At 38.6% G+C, this 18003-nt stretch overlaps 1 protein-coding gene across 3 annotated transcripts in view; it reads left to right on the forward strand.

Moving 5' to 3' along the window:
- The window catches only part of CCDC170 (coiled-coil domain containing 170), a 102122-nt gene that overhangs the window by 14929 nt on the left and 69190 nt on the right, over positions 1 to 18003 (forward strand). The window contains exons 1-2 of one of the 3 annotated variants that reach the window (XM_008694990.2): positions 5416 to 5529; positions 5798 to 6722. In XM_008694990.2, the coding sequence (XP_008693212.1) occupies positions 6681 to 6722 (42 nt within the window). In that variant the 5' untranslated portion in view covers positions 5416 to 5529; positions 5798 to 6680. Of the gene's footprint in view, positions 1 to 5415; positions 5530 to 5797; positions 6723 to 18003 lie in introns of those variants that run through there. The other 2 variants (XM_008694991.2, XM_040627967.1) reach the window with 2 other exon arrangements.

The raw sequence follows: 18003 nt of genomic DNA on the forward strand, positions 1-18003 counted from the left end.
CTTTTTGAATCTAAATTTCCTTGTTATAGATAGTAGTAACAGCTTCACGTAGTTGCTCTTGGAATTAAATAACATTGCATTTGAATCATGCTTACTACAGACCTAGCATGAAAAGTATTTACATTCAGGTGAGGTGTAATATCCACCGTAGGAATGGAAATGAGCAAAGAAGGGCTGATAGTTGCTTAAAAAGCTTCAGAGAAAAATTCCACATTTATGCTAATTTTAGAAATGAGTTATTTATTACAGTCGTAGCTGAAGGAAAAGGCAAGACAAAACATCTTAATGTTTTCTGACTAATGAGTGAATTTAAGTGGCATAAATCAGCGAGGTTACAGAATAAAGATACTGAAGTTATAAAGAGTTGATTGATGTAATTTCCCATGTATAAAACCTTGCACATCTAGTCTGTAAAATCTTGAGATCAAGATTGGCTGTTGCTCGGGCCCTAACAAGCTTCTAAAGGCAGGACGAGTTAAAGAAATAATTGCAGACTTATTAACTAAGATATTTTCACAAGATTTAGAAAAATTATAAATTATAAATTAAATAGGAATGGGCCTCATCCAAGGATTAAGATTCCTAATTTTGGTTCCTTCAGGGGAAGCATTTTATAAATGTTTTATGCTTTTTATCCTTATCTAACAGGATGTGGATGAACAATTCATGGCCTTTCCTCCTCAGTATATCTTGGTCAACTATCTCCTGTCCTCTCCAGATTCTTCTAAAGCTCATATCTTTGTTCTAGGTTGATCTCTAGCCAGGACTAATTTTTAAAAATATGAGGTTTATTATGTTCTATTTTTATAAGAGGTGAGTGAAATTCCACCTATATTACTTCTCCTTATTTTTTTTTTTTTAGTAAAGTCTTTTTTTTTTTTTTTTTAAGATTTTATTTACTTATTTATCAGAGAGAAAGAGAGAGCACAAGCAGGGGGAGCAGCCGACGAGGGAGAAGCAGGCTCCCTGCTGAACAATGAGCTTGATGTGGGGCTCGATCCCAGGACCCTTGGATCATGACCTGAGCTGAAGGCAGACACTTAACCACTGAGCCACCCAGGCGCCCTGAAAACATGGATTTGGAATTAGATAGACTTACGAGTTTGAATTCAGTTTCCACCATTTAACTACGTGTGGGTCCTTGGGCTAGCCAGAACTCTGCATCCTTTGTAAGAATTGTTGTAAGGATTGACTGCAATAATGTTAGTAAAGTGCTTATATTATGTCTGTTTGTATCAAAAAAGTGATGACTAATATTACTATTGTTATTATTCATGTCAAATATTAAAATGCAGGCATCTTCAAAGTGATATAGAAAACTTTGCGAAGGGACTGGTTAAGCTGAGACCCCAGTGTCATTAAACTGTTATAAATTATTGCTGGGAATGTAAATTGGTGCTACTTTGTATGCACTATGTACCAAAATCCTTAAAATTTTTATTTATGTTGACGCAGTTGTTTCCCTTCCAGAAATTTATCCTAAGGAAACAATCAGAATTCTAATATATTTATAATAGTGACGGGAAAAAATAACTTAATGTCCAAATATAGGAGAATAGTCAAGTTAAATTGCAACTTTATGATGGAATATTGTGCAGGTTTTAATATTTTTAAAGAATACTTGGGGAAACGTTAATATTTAGTGAAGAAGATAGGATATAAAATTATGGTTATAGCATGACCCCAATTAAGTTCTTTTTTTTTTTTTAAACACATGATTAAAAAAAGAAACCCACACAATTTAATTAAATGGTATTGGGAAAACTGGACAGCTAGCTACATGCCAAAAAATGAAACTGGACCACATTCTTATACCACATGCAGAAATAAACTCCAAATGGATAAAAGACCTATTATGAGGCTTGAACCCATGAAACTCCTTAAAGAAAACATAGGTAGTAATCTCTTGGACATCAGCCTCAGCTACATATTTATGGATATGTTTCTGCAGGCAAGAGAAACAAAAGCAAAAATAAACTATTAGGACTATACCAAATTAAGTTCTTGCACAGTGAAGGAAACTACTAACAAAACAAAACAAACTACTGAATGGGAGAAGATATTTGCAAATGACACACTTGATAAAAGGTTAGTATCTAAAATATATAAAGAACTTATGCAACTCAACACCCAAAAAACAAATAATCTAACTAAAAAATGGGTAGAAGACATAACAAACATTTCTCCAAAGAAAACCTATAGATGACCAACAGACACATGAAAAGATACTCAACATCACTCATCATCAGGGAAATGCAAATCAAAACTACAATAAGATCACATCTCACCTGTCAGAATGGCTGAAATAAAAAATATAAGAAACAACAAGTGTTGGCAAGGAAGTGGAGAAAAGGAAACTCTCCTGCACTGTTGGTGGGGCTGTAAATTGGTATAGGCACTGGGACGACAGTATGGAGGTTCCTCAAAAAATTAAAAATAGAGCTACCCTATGATCCAGTAATAGTACTACTGGGTGTTTACCCAAAGAATACAAAGACACTAATTCAAAAGGATGTATGTAGCCCATGTCTATTGCAGCCTCATGTACAACAGCCAAATTGTGGAAGCAGCCCAAGCGTCCATCGACAGATGACTAGGTAAAGAAGATGTGGTGTACGTAGGTACAGTGGAATATTACTCAGCCATTAAGAAGACTGAAATCTTGCCATTTGCAACATGGATGGAGCTAGAGAGTATTAAGCTAAGTGAAGTCGGTCAGAGAAAGATAAATACCATATGATTTCACTCTTATGTGGAATTTAAGGAACGGAACAAAGGAGAAAAAGACAAACCAAAAAACAGACTCTTAACTATAGAGAACAAACAGATGGTTACCAGAGGGGAGGTGGGTGGGAGGATGGGTGAAACAGGTGAAGGGGGTGAAGAGCACACTTACCATGAGGAGCACTGAGTAATGTACAGAATTGTTGAATCACTATATTGTACACCTGAAACTAATATAACACTGTATGTTAAGTATACTGGGAATAAAAAATAAATAAATAAAAATGAAAAAGTAAAAACCTTTCTAATTCAGAATCTCTATTGAAAAAAATACAGTGTTCCAAAATACCCTTAATACTAGTGCTCTCTTAAAAGAAATTGAGTCTTCTTTTCATTAGGTGGGGAGGAGCAGAGTTAGAAAAACTGAGATGCCAAACGTTTGGGAGATTTGCTTCAAGCACTAATCCTGATGTAGTTCTAATATATATATATATATCATGCTGAGGTAATTCTAAAAAAATCCCCATATACATAACGTATGATTATATATATAAAATGTATATATATAAAATGTGTGTGTGTGTAATATACATATATATATATATATATATATATATGATGTATATATAATCCTAACTAATATTTGCTGAGCCAGGAACTATTTCCATTCGCTCTTTTTATTGTATTTATTTATTAGAGAGAGATGGAGAGCACAAGTGGGGGGGAGGGGCAGAGGGAGAGGGAGGAGCAGACTCCCAGCTGCGATCCCAGGATCCTGGGATCATGACCGGAGCCAAAGGCAGATGCTTAACCCCCTGAGCCACCCAGGCACCCCTCTGTTCACTCTTTACAATTCATCACAAGTGAGTGGGGACCCTTCTTATCCCCTCATCTGAAAATGAGGCAATTAAGGCCTGAAAAGCAAATTCTATTTGCAAATAAAAACAACTGGAAGTAGATCTGGAGGCAACGATTGGTTTTCTGTGGTGGACGATTTAAAACATACGTTTAAGTCGGTTTAATGCATGGACATGGGAAATGACCCTGCTGGTGCAGGTGTATAGCCTAGGGGTGCAATTCTAATTCTACACAAATGTTCATAGTTTGTAGTGTCCATTAATACAGCAACTGGTCAAGTATAGTATATTTGTAAGATGGGAATCTAAAAAACAGTTAAAGGAATCAAACTAAGTCTATTTAGGGCAACATGAGTAGATCTTAAAAACATACTGTTTTTAAAATAAAGTAAAAGAGGAACAAATATACTATTTATGGTTAAGAATATATGTTAGAATAATATATCTTCTGTAGGTATACGTAAAAATGGAAAAATGCTTTTAAAGATTATTTATTTGAGGGGCACCTGGGTGGCTCAGTTGTTAAGGTCATGATCCCAGTGTTCTGGGATTGAGCCCCGTATCGGGCTCCCTGCTCAGCGGGAAGCCTGCTTCTCCCTCTCACACTCCCCCTGCTCCCTCTCTCCTGTTCCCTCTCTCACTGCCTCTCTCTCTGTCAAATAAATAAATAAATAAAAATCTTAAAAAAAAAAAAGGTTATTTGAGAGAGAGAGAGGGAGAGAGAGAGGGAGTGGGGGTCGGGAGGGGCAGAAGGAGAGGACGAAGCAGACTTCCCGCTGAGTGAGGAGCTCAACGTGGGGCTCCATCCCAAGACCCTGAAACCAGGACCTGAGCCAAAATCAAGAGTCAGACGCTTAACCAGCTGAGCCACCCAGGCACCCCCTCCAAAATTTTTTAATGGTCTGGAGGATATTCGCCAAACTTACCTAGTAATTACCTCTGGAATGGAGGAAGAGGGTCAAAATTAGAGATCACAGAGAAAGCAAATTGTAGCTCCATTTGTGATATTCCAATTTTTAAAAGGAAAGTGACTCCAATTTTAATATTAAGATTAATTTCTTAATTAAGTCAAAGACCATTGAAAGTATGCTTCAAGAGTCCGGTTTACTAGGTTCTCAATTTTCGCATCCTAATCTTCAGACTTAGGAAACCGAATATTGTGTTTGTGCATTTCTTCCTGGCTGCAGAGGCAACAGGAAACCCCAAACTTGAACCTCAGTGTGCAGAACGAAGGGAGAGGCAGAAAGCAGAATCACTGAGTTCCCAGCAATACTTGGAACGCATTCGTTATGCAAGTACAACGTTTCGAGTACATTTGGGACAGGAAGTTCATCATGAAAATAAGTGGAAGATAAATAATATTATAGCCAGAATAGTAAGTGTCTTCAAGGATTAAAACAGGAATTTAATGATTTCTAATGTTTTCAATAGCTGTAAAAAGATCTCCAGCTAAAGGAGGAGAAGCTGGAGGGAGGAGGTGACCTACATAGCGTTTGTGCTGCTCGTCCAAGGTGGCTGGCCCTTAGCTCGGCCCAAAGAAAACTCAGTAAAAACGCTGCTGCTTCATCACTTCTAGCGGCATTGTTCTGTGAGAAGGAAGCCGTGACGTCCAGCCCACACACTCCTGATAGCAGCAAGGCCTCCACAGAGGCCTGCTTCGTAAAAAAATGAAGAAGAAGATGGCAGGGAAATGTTCGCAATATGGAATCCCTCCAGTTTCACTTTAGAAAGAAATCAAATCACGTTTCACCTTCCCATAAGAATCCCTGCAGGGAGACAAAGCAAGATCCACAATGAAGTTTTTAGAATTAATTTTTCTCTCTTTTGTGTCCAGGATACATTGGATTAACGGCAGATTTCAAACCTTAACCCTCAGTGCTTAGCTACTCTCTGGCTGATCAAGGACAGGATAAGGATGTCCTCGGCACGCTCTGTAGGACAGACAAAAGTGAGTAGACTTCCATTCCGGAAGCCTTTCCCTCTGCAACAGAGAGCCGATAATCTCCTGCGTTCTCCCAGGCCCGGCCTCGCATCCTCAGTGCAAGCTCGGCAAGAGCACAGCAGGGGATAGCTGGGCAAGGAGGAGGGAGGGATCAGAGCCAAGGAGGAAAATCACCTCGTGGACAGTGTACGCGCCTTCCTAGCAATCCTGTCCCTCTTCTCATATTTGCAGTTTCAGAGTCTCCCTAATCCATTTTTCCTCTAATTTTCTGCAGAACCTGACCAATCAAAACTCCCACTGACCACAGTGCTGTCTTTCAGCTATTCTCCATAGCAACCGAGGCTTCTCCTTCGCAGCACTTAACACAATAGCAAATTACATGTGTAATTAAGTATTTAACATCTCCCTGCCTCAGAAGACTGTGATGTTCCTAAGTCGTCCCTAGCGCTACTCAGAACCTCACAATGGAAATGCTCAGTAATTATTTGTGGAATAAGTGAATGAATGGATGGACGGATGACCACTCCTCTTACCAGTACCCTATGCCTCCCGTCTGATTCACCCTACAATCTCATCCCGTTCTCATCTGCCAAATCCTGTACCGAATTCCATCAGCCCCTGCTGCTGCTTGACTTCTGCTGAGCGCCCCCCCCCCAGCAGCAGGCTGATGTAGGAAGCCCACAGATCCTTGCAGCATATCCCATTTCAGCCTGTCCCTCTCTACTAGCATTAACAAACCGAAGTTGCCTTCCTGTTGACTGTGTACCGAATAGCTTCTACGCTATGGCAGGATTATGAACTAAAAGCCGGTCACCACACTGCTGGTGTTTCCCATCATCCTTGCAGGTTACCAAAGGTCTAGATCTCAGAGAATAGCTTCCAACGTCCCTCCCAAGTTTCAGATTTAGTTCTCATCCAGTGTCAAAAAGAGAAAAGAAAGTAAATGGCAGTAAAGAAATATTGAAAGAGGGAAAGGTTGAGAGGACGGGAAAGAGCATCATGCACGTGCTGTTGGGGCTGTGCGCTGGTGCGAGGGGGCCCAACCGTCTGACTTGGCTCTTCCAAGTAGATCCACAGAAGTCACACAATCCACTAGGACCACAGGGTAACGCAAACAAGTGGCTCGGTAACAGCACCCCTATTCACTACAGGAAACCATGACAAATTTCAAGACCCACGAAACAATTCAATGGCCTAAGGTAAGCCCTTGTTCAGTAAAAGCACTTTTATAGCAGAGTCCAATGGGGTCCAAGTGGACATGTCTCTGAGGTTCTGGCTTTTCAAGGATAATTTTGAAGTCGAGCATAGAATGCATGACAGCACATTCTTCAGCCAATCCTCTGAATATCATTTGCCACCATTAATTTGGTTAATATCAGAAACATGTTTCTGAACCTCTGGTCTGGGTACGAAGACTGCGTTCCTCATCATCTGGGTCCAGCTGCCTGCTGCGACCAGTGGATCATGTCCTGTCACTCGAGGGTGGAGGGCTCATCTATCTAACCCCAACTTAGCAAGCCTTGAAATGTCATAAATTCTAAACTGATGTAATAATTGTAAGGCATTTCAACATGGGGCTTGAAAACGGCCTTGCCAAAACTTCATCCAAAAATAAATGTAGGCTGATGCAATTGCCTTCTGGCTGTTCTCCCTTCCTTCCCTCTCCCTTTGTACTGATCTAACCTTTTCAGCACCGCAGAGGAGATGTGATGACATGCAGACCTGATGGGGTCCCTCCCCCGGTGGACAAACGCTGTCCTCTGTCGACAGGGTGAGGAATAGACAGACTCCTTAAGTCAGCCGAAACACATTACCGGTATCTAAAATCTAGCCAAACCTTCAGTCACATGGAAAATTCAGGTTTGTCCAAGCTTGCCATGTATCTTTAAGCATAACTGTTTCTTGCCTGTGGTGCCTTCTACCCTCCTTCCCAGGCTCCTTCTCTACTTGACCAGAGTTGGAATTGGCTTTTCTGCGGAGCTTTCATGGGACACCCAGGCAGACATTTTTATTCCGATTACCACTCCTGCTCATCCTCGTCTTGTTTTATCTATTCTGCTCGATAATTCTCTGTGGAATCAATTAAAAAAAAGTCCCCCACATTATTACCAATCAGAAATGCTACTGATATATTTTGGTACATTTCTTTATAGTACTGTTCCTATACATAAATACTGTGTCCTTAGAAAATACTTATTATTGAAGCGTAGTTGACATACGGTGTTAGAATAGTTTCAGGTGCACAACCCAGTTATTTGACAGTTCCGTACATTACTCAGTGCTCACCGCAGTAAGTACAGTCACCATCTATCACATGCAATGTTATTACAATACTGTTGACTATATTCCCTATGCTGTATTTTTCATCTCCATGACTTACTTATTTTATAACTGGAAATTTGTACTTCTTAGTCAAATTAGGTAAAACCTAATTCATCCATCCCTCCACCCACCTCCCCTCTGGCAACCATCAGTTCGTTCTCTGTATTTAAGAATCTGTTTGTTTTTTTGGTTGTTTGCTTGTTTTGTTTTCAGATTCTACATATAAGTGAAATCATATGGCATTTGTCTATATCTGTCTCACTTATTTCACTGAGCATTATACCCTCTAGGTCCATCCATGTTGTCACAAATGACAAACATCTCATTCTTTTTTATGGCCGAATAATATTCCTTTACACACACACACACACACACACACACACACACACACACGCACACCCCTCCCACGTCTTCTTTATCCTTTCATCTGTTGATGGACATTTGGGTTGCTTCCATATCTTGGCTATTGTAAATAATGCTATAGTAAACGTAGGGGTGTGTATATCTCTTCAAATTCGTGTTTTCATTTTCTTTGCAAATATGGAACCACCCTTGCATCCCAGGAATAAATCACCATTTGATCGTAGTGAATGATTTTTTTTACTGTATTGTTGGATTTGGTTTGCTAATATTTTGTTGAGGATTTTTGCATGTATGTTCATCAGAGATGTTAGCCTATATTTCGTGTTTTCTCTCTCTCTTTTTAGTGTATCTGGTTTTGGCGTCAGGGTAATGCTGGCCTCAGAGAATGAATTTGGAAGTTTTCCTTCCTCTTCTATTTTTTTGGAATAGTTTGAGAAGAGCAGGTATTAGCTCTTCTTTAAATGTTTGGTAGAATTCACCTGTGAAGCCATCCGGTCCTGGACTTCTGTTTGTTGGGAGTTTTTTGATGACTGATGCAATTTCATTGCTGGTAATCGGTCTATTGAAATTTCTTATTTCTTCCTGATTCAGTTTTGGGAGGTGATATGTTTTTAAGAATTTATCCATTTCCTCTAGGTCATCCTATTTATCGGCACATCATTTTTCATAATATTCTCTTATAATCCTTTGTATTTCTATATATTTCTGTGGTGTTGGTTGTAGTTTCTCCTCTTTCATTTCTGATTTTGTTTGAATCCTGACTTTCTCTCTCTCTCTCTCTCTCTTTTTCTTTTTTTCATGAGTCTGGCTAAAGTTCTATCAGTTTTTTTGGTCTTTCCAAAGAACGAGCTCCCAGTTTCTTTGATCTGTTTGGTTTTTTTGTTTGTTTGTTTGTTTCTATTTCATTTATTTCTGCTCTAATCTTATTATTTACTTCCTTCTGCTGGTTTTTTTGTTCTTTTTCTGTCTCCTTTAGGTGTAAGGTTAAATTGTTCATTTGAGTTTTTTTTTTTTTTTTTTTGAGGTAGGCTTGTATTGCTATAAACTTCCCTCCTAGAACAGCTTTTACTGCATCCCAAAGGTTTTGGACTGTTGTGTTTTCATTTTCATTTGTCTCTATGTATTCTTTTTTTCCTCTTTGATTTCTTCGTTGAGCCATTCATTATTTAGAAGCATGTTGCTTAACCTCCATGTACTTGTGTTCTTTCCAGATTTTTTCTTGTGGTTGATTTCTAGTTTCATAGCATTGTGGTCAGAAAAGATGCATGGTATGAATTCAGTCTTTTTGAATTTGTTGAGACTTGTTTTGTGCCCTAATACATGACCATTCTGGCGAATATTCCCTGTGCACTTGAAAAGTATATGCTGTTTTAGGATGGAATGTTCTGAATGTATCTGTTAGATCCATCTGGTGCAATGTGTCATTCCAAACCACTGTTTCTTTGTTGATTTTCTGTTTGGATGATCTATCCATTGATGGAAGTGGAGTGTTAAAGTCCCCTATGATTATTGCATTACTATAGATTACTTCTGTTATATTTGTTATTAGCTGCTTTATGTTTTTGGGTGCTCCCATGTTGGATGCATAAATATTTACAATTGATATATCTTTTTGTTGGATTGTTCTCCTTATGACTAAATAATGTCCTTCTTTGTGTCTTGCTAGTCTTTCTTTAAAAGTCTGTTTTGTCTGATGTAATTACTGCTACCCTGGATTTCGTTTTGCTTCCATTTGCATGATAAATGTTTTTCCACCCCTTCACTTTCAATCTACATCTATCTTTAGGTCTGAAATGAGTCTCTTGTAGGCAGCATATAGATGGTTCCTGCCTTTTTAAATCCATTTCATCACCCTATGTCTTTTTATTGGAGTGTTCAGTCCATTTACATTCAAAGTAATTATTGATAAGTATGTACTTATTGCCACTGATAAGTATGTAACTTGCTTTATGGCTGTTTTGTAGTTCTTCTTTGTTCCTTTCTTCTCTTGCTCTCTTTTCTCAAGGTTTGCTGGCTTTCTTTAGTGATATAGTTGGATTCCTTTCTCTTTATTTTTTGAATATCAATTACTGGTCTTTGATTTGTGGTTACCGTTAGGTTTATATATGGTATCTTATGCATATAGCAGTTAAGTTGATGGTTGCTTAAGTTTGAATCCATTCTTCACTCCTGTCCTCCCACATTTTAGTATAGGATGTCATACTTTACATCTTTTAATTTTGTGAATTCCTTGACTGATTTTTATAGGTATGCTTATTTATACTGCTTTTGTGTTTCCCACTTTTCTTACTCCTACTATGGTCTTTCCTTTCCACACACAGTGTCCCCTTTAACATTTCTAGATCATGAACTCCTTTAACTTTTGTTTGTCTGGGAAACTCTTTATCTCTCCTATTCTGAATGATAGCCTTTGCTGGATAGCGTATACTTGACCGTAGGTTTTTGTCTTTCCGCACTTCGAATTTATCATGTCACTCTCTTGGGGCCTTCAAAGTTTCTGCTGAAAAATTAGCTAATAGCCTTATGGGGTTTCCCTTGTATGTAACCGTTTTCTTTTCTCTTGCTGCTTTTAAAATTCTCTCTTATCACTACACTTTGCCATTTTAATTATTATGTGTCTTGGTGTGGACCACTTTTTGTTGATTTTGTTGGGGGTTCTCTGTGCCTCCTAGATCTGGGTTTCTGTTTCCTTCCCTAGATTTTGGAAGTTTTCAGCTATTATTTCTTCAAATAAATTTTTTGCCCCCTTTTCTCTCTGTTTTCCTTGTGAAATCCCTATAATGTGAATGTTATTACACTTGATGGTGTCACTGAGTTCCCTAAGCCTGTTTTCATTTTTTACTGTTATTTTTTTCTCTCTCCTGTTCAGCTTGATTGCTTTTTATTACTCTGTCCTCCAGGTCACTGATTCATTCTTCTACTTCCTCTAGTCTACTATTTATTCCATCTAGTGGATTTTTAATTTTAGACATTGAGTTCTTCATCTCTGATTGGTTCTTTTTTTTTAATGTTTTTTATCTCTTTGTTCAGGGTCTCTGTGAGGTCCTTTGCTCTTTTCTCAAGTCCAGTGAATATCTTTATGACCATTACTTTAAATTCTATATTAGGCATATTACTTACCTCAGTTTTGTTTAGGTCTCTTGCTGTAATTTTTGTCCTATTCTTTCATTTGGGACGTATTCCTCTGTCTCCTCATTTTGTCTAACTCTCTGTGTTTGTTTCTGTGTCTTTGAGAAGTCAGCTATGTCTTCTGCTAGTGAAAATAGTGGCATTATAAAGAAGATGTCTCGTAGTGCCCTGTGTTTCAGTGTCGCCTATTCGCCAGCACCTGGCACTGCAGGGGTATCTCCTATGTGTGTTGTATGCACCCTACTATTGTGGCTGAGCCCCATTTGCCATTAGTCCGGTCATCTGCAATGGCTCTTTTTGCCTGTTGTGGGCAGTGTTTGGTTCCTGTGGTGTTAGTGGGCCAGTCTGAGGCCACCTTGGGCTTAAGCTGAGTCAGACAAGGTGTTTACCAGAGATACAGTACCACTGAACTTCAGGAAAATGTGGGGGTTGGGGGCCAGTGCCAGCAAGGTCTGCACTGGTGGGAGGGGACCTGTAGCTGGGTTGGACCTGTAGAAGAGTGTGGTGGCTGGATGTGTGGTGTTAACGAGGTTTACACTGGCCTGGCTCCACAGGAAAACGTGTGAGCAGGGCATGCTGTTAGCAATTTATGATGTGAGTTTTGGCTCAGGGATGGTTCCCACAGGTGTTAGTGTGCTTATGGTGAAGAGAAGGGGAGGGAAATGGTGTCACCTAGCTCTTGTGTTCCTGAAGAAGTCTCCCAGTGGTCCCTGCCCCACTAACCCATGCTCTGAGATTAGTAAACAAATCTCCATTCCATGTAACTCAGCCATTTTTCAAATTCCTGCTTCCATGCTATAGCTCCATGGGGTTATTTGTTGCACTGTCTCTTTAAGTGCAGGGACTCAGTTTCCTCTTGTGCTCCTGGCTCTCCCACAAGCCTGCTATTTTTAAAGTTCCAAGTTTTAAGCCCCAATAATTGTAAGAAATCATAATATTTGGTCTCTCTGGTTTTCAAAGGCAAATGTCATGGGGATTCATCTTCCCTATGCAGGCTCCCTCTTGTAGGAGTCTATTTCTCTCCCTTCTCTGCACCTGTGGTGTCCCCCCTGTCTTCTGGGGACAGTTATGCAGGTCTGTTTCCTCCCAGCTTTGTCTTTGCCTTTCCTACCATCTTCTATGAGGCCTCTTCTCTACATTTAACTGTGGAGAATCTGTTTGGCCAGTCTTTGAGTCATTTTCTGGCTTATTTACACTGGTGTGGCTGTCACCTAGTTGTATCTATGGGACGAGGTGAGCTTAGGGTCTTCGTACTCTGCCATTTTTCTTAGAAGAGTTTTTAAATGAATAAGAGTGCATCCAAAAGACAAGAAATGGGAAAATAATATGAAAATAATAGATCAGCTTTTCCACAAAACTTGATTTTGTGTACAAATGTCTTCTAAAACTTTTCCCACAACGGCTAAGATTTATTTCCTGGATTCTGCACACATCCCGCTGTGCCCTGCAGGCACTGGTGAGCCCCAGAAACCAAATCCACATACAAAGAAATGAAAGCAGGAGGACCAGGAAAGGCCCTCAAATTAGGGATAAGAACTGATGAGTGGTCAAAAATTGACTAGAGCACTTATTATGTTGGAGAAATACAATTTGCAGGACTTAATTTATGCACTGTAAATTAGGGAAGAAACTTTATTTGTTGGAGAGTAGGGGAGAGGGTCATAGAAGGGATTGCTCCCTGGGACAGCCCTGGAAGCTTGAAGAAGGGGGAGGGGGAGAGAGAGAGAGAATGGCTACAGGAAGCACTCCATACTGGGAGAGCCTTGGTCATGCACTTGTGCATTGCAGTGTGAATAATGCTGGAACAAAGAGAAGATAGGTTATAGCGCAGGGAGATAGGAATGGATTAGGAGATTTTGTGTGTCACAGGCAGACAGTGATTTTCTTCTCATTTTTTTGTCCACAGGATAATAAGACAACTAAATACCATAGTAGCAAGACTGGCCCAAGACATTGTCCCCAGGTCAGATAATTGGGCACATTGTATACTAAATTATGAATAAATTTATGTCTCCTCTATGCCATTGAGCTTTGAAACCATCCTTTATTCTGAACATACTATGAGCCACCCTGTGAGTCAATTTCAGTCATTATCATAATAATATCAGTAGCAGAATCAAATAATACGTAGTTGGCTTTCTAAAATTAATATAAAATTGCTTCATGGCTTACCTGAGAGATACCTAATAACTTAGATTATCCTCACATGAGGACAAATGGATGAATGTTTAATCTTGCTGTTTTGAATAGGGTAAATTAGTTTTTTTAGAAGTGAAGATTATTTAATACTTGTAGAAAAAGTTGAAGAATTTTCAAAAAATTTTGCTAAGTATACAAAGGCTTATTAGGAGCGCAAACCCCCTGAAATGTCTGCTGTCACGTGCGTTGAGTCTTCTTTGCTGTCTAGGGTTGCTTCTTTGTGCTCGTGTTCCTCGTAAAGACACTTCCTCACAGGGTTTGTGATTTTTGTCTATCCTTGTCCTTGTTTTCTTTTTTTTTTTCTGAATTTAAGGGGGACATTTATTCTGATTATGAAAGTAATACATGGTCATTGTAAAGGATTTGGAAAATATAGAAATATAGAATAAAGTGGAAAATAAAATCGAGTTCTGTAAAAGATAACTACAGTTAACATTTTCTTTTCAATATTTTCCTTTTCTGTAAATTATATCTAATTATACAAATAATGCATAAATACATCTTTCTTGAAAAAACTAAACCATTGCCTTCTCCCCACCCCCAGCTCCAATTCTACCACCACCCCCAGAAGTAAGTACTGTTATTGAGGTGATGTGTATGCTCTCAGACCTTCTTCTTTTTTTTCTCTCTCTACATTTATTTATAGAAAATAAATAGTATATTAACCTCTTCTTATGTTTTATGACAAAGAGTATCAAACCATGGATCTACCCTTTCTCATTTTTGTTTAATGACATATCTTGGAGATATTATTATGTTCAAACATAGAGATCTAGCTCACACTATGTGTTGCATAGTATTTCACAGTGTGGAAATGCCTAGTTTTAGTGATTGCCCTGTCAATGGGAATTGATATGGTTTTAGCCCTCCCCCCTTCGCTCTTTTGCTATATAAATAATGGTATAATGAATATCCTTATACATATTTTTACGCACATGTATGAGTATTTTTCATGGGGAGATAATTGGAGAGTAGAGCTTCTCAGTCAGATGGTATTTTCATTTAGTAGATATAATACATAGATTTTATTTTATTTTAAACTCCTGTTTCCTTTATTTATTTATTTATTTATTTATTTATTTATTTATTTATTTATTTTAAGAGAGACAGTGCACGCATGCACACGTGCATGAGGGGTGGGAGGGGCAGAAAGAGAAGGAGAGAGAGAATCCCAAGCAGGCTCCCTGCTCAGTGTGGAGCCCAACACGGGGCTTGATCCCATGACCCTGAGATCAGGATTTAAACTGAAATCAAGAGTCGGACACTTAACCGACTGAGCCACCCAGATGCCTTAGTACATTGATTTTAATACAGCCAAATCAGGAGAGCATCCAAAGGGTTTAACTATCTCATATTCCTGGCAGCTACATATGAAGATAACCTTTTCTTTATATTTTGCTAACACTTGTTATTATCAAACCTATTTTTTCCAAACTGATGTACCAAAAATGGTGTGTCTTTGTTTTAATTCTTATTCACCTGATTATTAGGGAGGTTGGAAGATCTTTTTATGTATTTTTTGGCCATTTGTTTTTCTCTTAATGCAAATTCTCTATTTATATGTATACTCATTTTATTGGGTTGTGATTTTCTTATTAATTTCTAGGTATTCAAAATATTCTAGGTTTTAGCTGTGTGCTCAGTGGGGAGTCTGCTTGAGATTCTCTCTCTCCCTCTGCCCCCAATAATAAATAAAGAAATCTTTAAAAAAAATATTCTATGGGGGCGCCTGGGTGGCTCGGTCGTTAAACATCTGCCTTCAGCTCAGGGCGTGATCCCGGCATTCTGGGATCGAGCCCCACATCAGGCTTCTCCGCTATGAGCCTGCTTCTTCCTCTCCCACTTCCCCTGCTTGTGTTCCCTCTCTCACTGGCCGTCTCTCTTTCTGTCAAATAAATACATAAAATCTTAAAAAAATATATTCTATGTTTTAATCCTTTGATACATATAAAACAATTTCTTTCGGTCTGTCATTTAGTGATCTATATCTATAAATTTTTGTACATGACTGGGACAAAACTGTGCAATTTTATATTTTGTCTTTTTTCACTAAAATTATATTGCATTTTCCCCTATCTTTAAAGATTCTCCAACAACATGATTTTTAATAACTGAATATAACTTTATTGTGTAAATGTAACATTTTCTTTTCTTTTTTTCTTCAAGTTAATATTCTTCTGTTGTTGATCTCTAATTGTGTCTGCAATCTTGCTATTGAATATTTTTGGAAAATTTTGCTAATGATTGCTTTTCTGAATATCTTTGTATTTAGTCTTTGGGTGTATTTCCATTTCTTTAGATAAGATTATAAGAAGGAAATTCATTGGGGCAAATGCATTAATTTAAATTTCATTGATACATACTGTGAAATTTTTTTCTGGAAATTTTGTACCAACTTATCTTTCTATGAGTAGTGTGTCAGCATGTCTTTCTCACAGAAATCTCTCTCTCTCTCTCTCTCTCTCTCTTTAGAACTATCTTTTAATACACTTGAGTATTAACTATATTTAAAATGTCAGTTTTAAAGATCAGAAATAATATCTCACTGATAGTATAATTTATATTTAATTGATGACCAGTGAAGAAGGCTACTTCTCATTTATTAGCCATTTATAGTTCTTCTGATAATAGTTAGTTCTTTTATGTAATTTTTCTCTAAGGTATTTGTTTTCTTATTGTCTTGAGTAGGTTCTTTGCATATTACAGTTTTGACTTGTTATATTACTTTTGCGAATATTTTTACAGTTTGCTCTTCACTTTAAATTCTGCTTATATATTTTTAACATATAGAAGTTTTAAAATGTTGTTGTCATATGTGAGTTTTTTCTTGATGTTCTTTCATTGCTTCTATGCTTAGAAAATCCTTTTCAAGATAAGATACATATAAATTGATAGTACTTTTTATGATTGCATTTTTAATATTCCGTGCTTCAAGTCTATCTTAAATGTACTTTGGCTTATAATGTGTAATACAGCTCTAAACTTTCTTTTTTTTTCCTTTAGTAATTAGCTTCACTATTTATTGACCAATATTCTCCCTCCAATATTTATAGCATAATCTCTTTCTTCATACACTAAATTCTTCTGAGCTCTAGAGACTAAAGACTGTTCCTGGGGTTTCTGTTGGTCTTTCTGTTGATTTCCTGCTGGGTACCATATTGTTTTAATTAGATTTTTTTTTTTCCAAAATGAAAATTTTTAAAAGGGCAGTTTTTCTAATGCCTCTAAGCCACCAAAGGGCCATTTAGTTAAAAAAATCTATTTAGGTACTTCTAGTTTAAAAGTGGTGACATACAGATAGCATTTCTTTCTTCTATTTCTGGAAATTAGCCACAAGCAACGAAGAACATGAGAAACAAGTTCCATTGTTGGCCCATCCAGGAGATGGCTGAAGTCTTGCGACACAAAGTCGGTGGTGAGCCCTTCCCAAGCAGCCGAGGTAGAGGGGAGGTGCATGTGGGAGGCACGGCGGCTGCAGAGGGTAGGAACGGCTGGGGAAGCTTATATCACAGAGATGAGTGCCAAACTCAGAGGAGTCGAGCCAAAATCTCTCTTTTACAAGAGAGGATGCAGGTGTGTGGACGGGCAACGGGAGCTTCTCTGGACCTACCTGTCTTCCAAAAAGTTAGGAGAGGGAGAGCCAAGTAAAAAATCACACCGCGAGCCAGATTTGTAGGCATCTGTGGAGCAGGGGGCTGGTGGAAGGTCTGCATTGTGATAAGCCCTCTCCATGGGCTGGAACGCAAGATGGGTCCGATGAAGGTGTACACAAATCCCGTGTCTTAGGGAGACTCGTGCTTGGCTGGAACATGAGCGACTTTACCTTCCCATCTCTGTGTGCCCACTAACCTCTTCCACAGCTGGCCCAGCGAGCAGTCACCTTCTAATAAGGATTCAAAAAGGAAACAACACAGGAAAACTTGTGACCAAATATTCATCATGAATAAAACAATTGAATAAAGCCAACCCATGCCCGAAGCATTTTCAGAAAGCAGTGACACAGGACTTCAAGAAAGATACAGCAAGGCGAGGAGAGGAGATGGAGTGTGACCTGGTGGGGCTCAGGAGAGAAAAGACATCACAGAAATAATAGCAAGACCCAAAGGGGCACAGGGAGGCAGGCGAGCATAGAGAAGAAGCAGGAAGAATAAGAGAGATGGAATGGAAATAAAGAATTAAAAAGGAACAGGGAAGAAGTGAATGAAATGGAATACACAGAGAAGAGATTAAGCGTGTTATTATTATTAGAATCCCCTGAAAAGAAGACTAGCCAGCGTAAGAGAGGAAGAAAGGGGAGAGGTAGCAAAAGCATTTTGGTTTCTTCCATCTAATAACTTTGCTGCTGCACTGGCAAGTGTTTGGAATGAGAATATAAAGCCGAAGTTGTAAGGGAGGGGACGAGAGGAGCAAGGAAGGGAAGGTAGGCTATTGTAGTGAATCAGCGGATGTTGTCTAAAAGGTATTATT

Source organism: Ursus maritimus, unplaced genomic scaffold, assembly GCF_017311325.1.
Source record: "Ursus maritimus isolate PB19 unplaced genomic scaffold, ASM1731132v1 scaffold_13, whole genome shotgun sequence".
In the NCBI taxonomy this organism is placed as follows: Eukaryota; Metazoa; Chordata; class Mammalia; order Carnivora; family Ursidae; genus Ursus; species Ursus maritimus.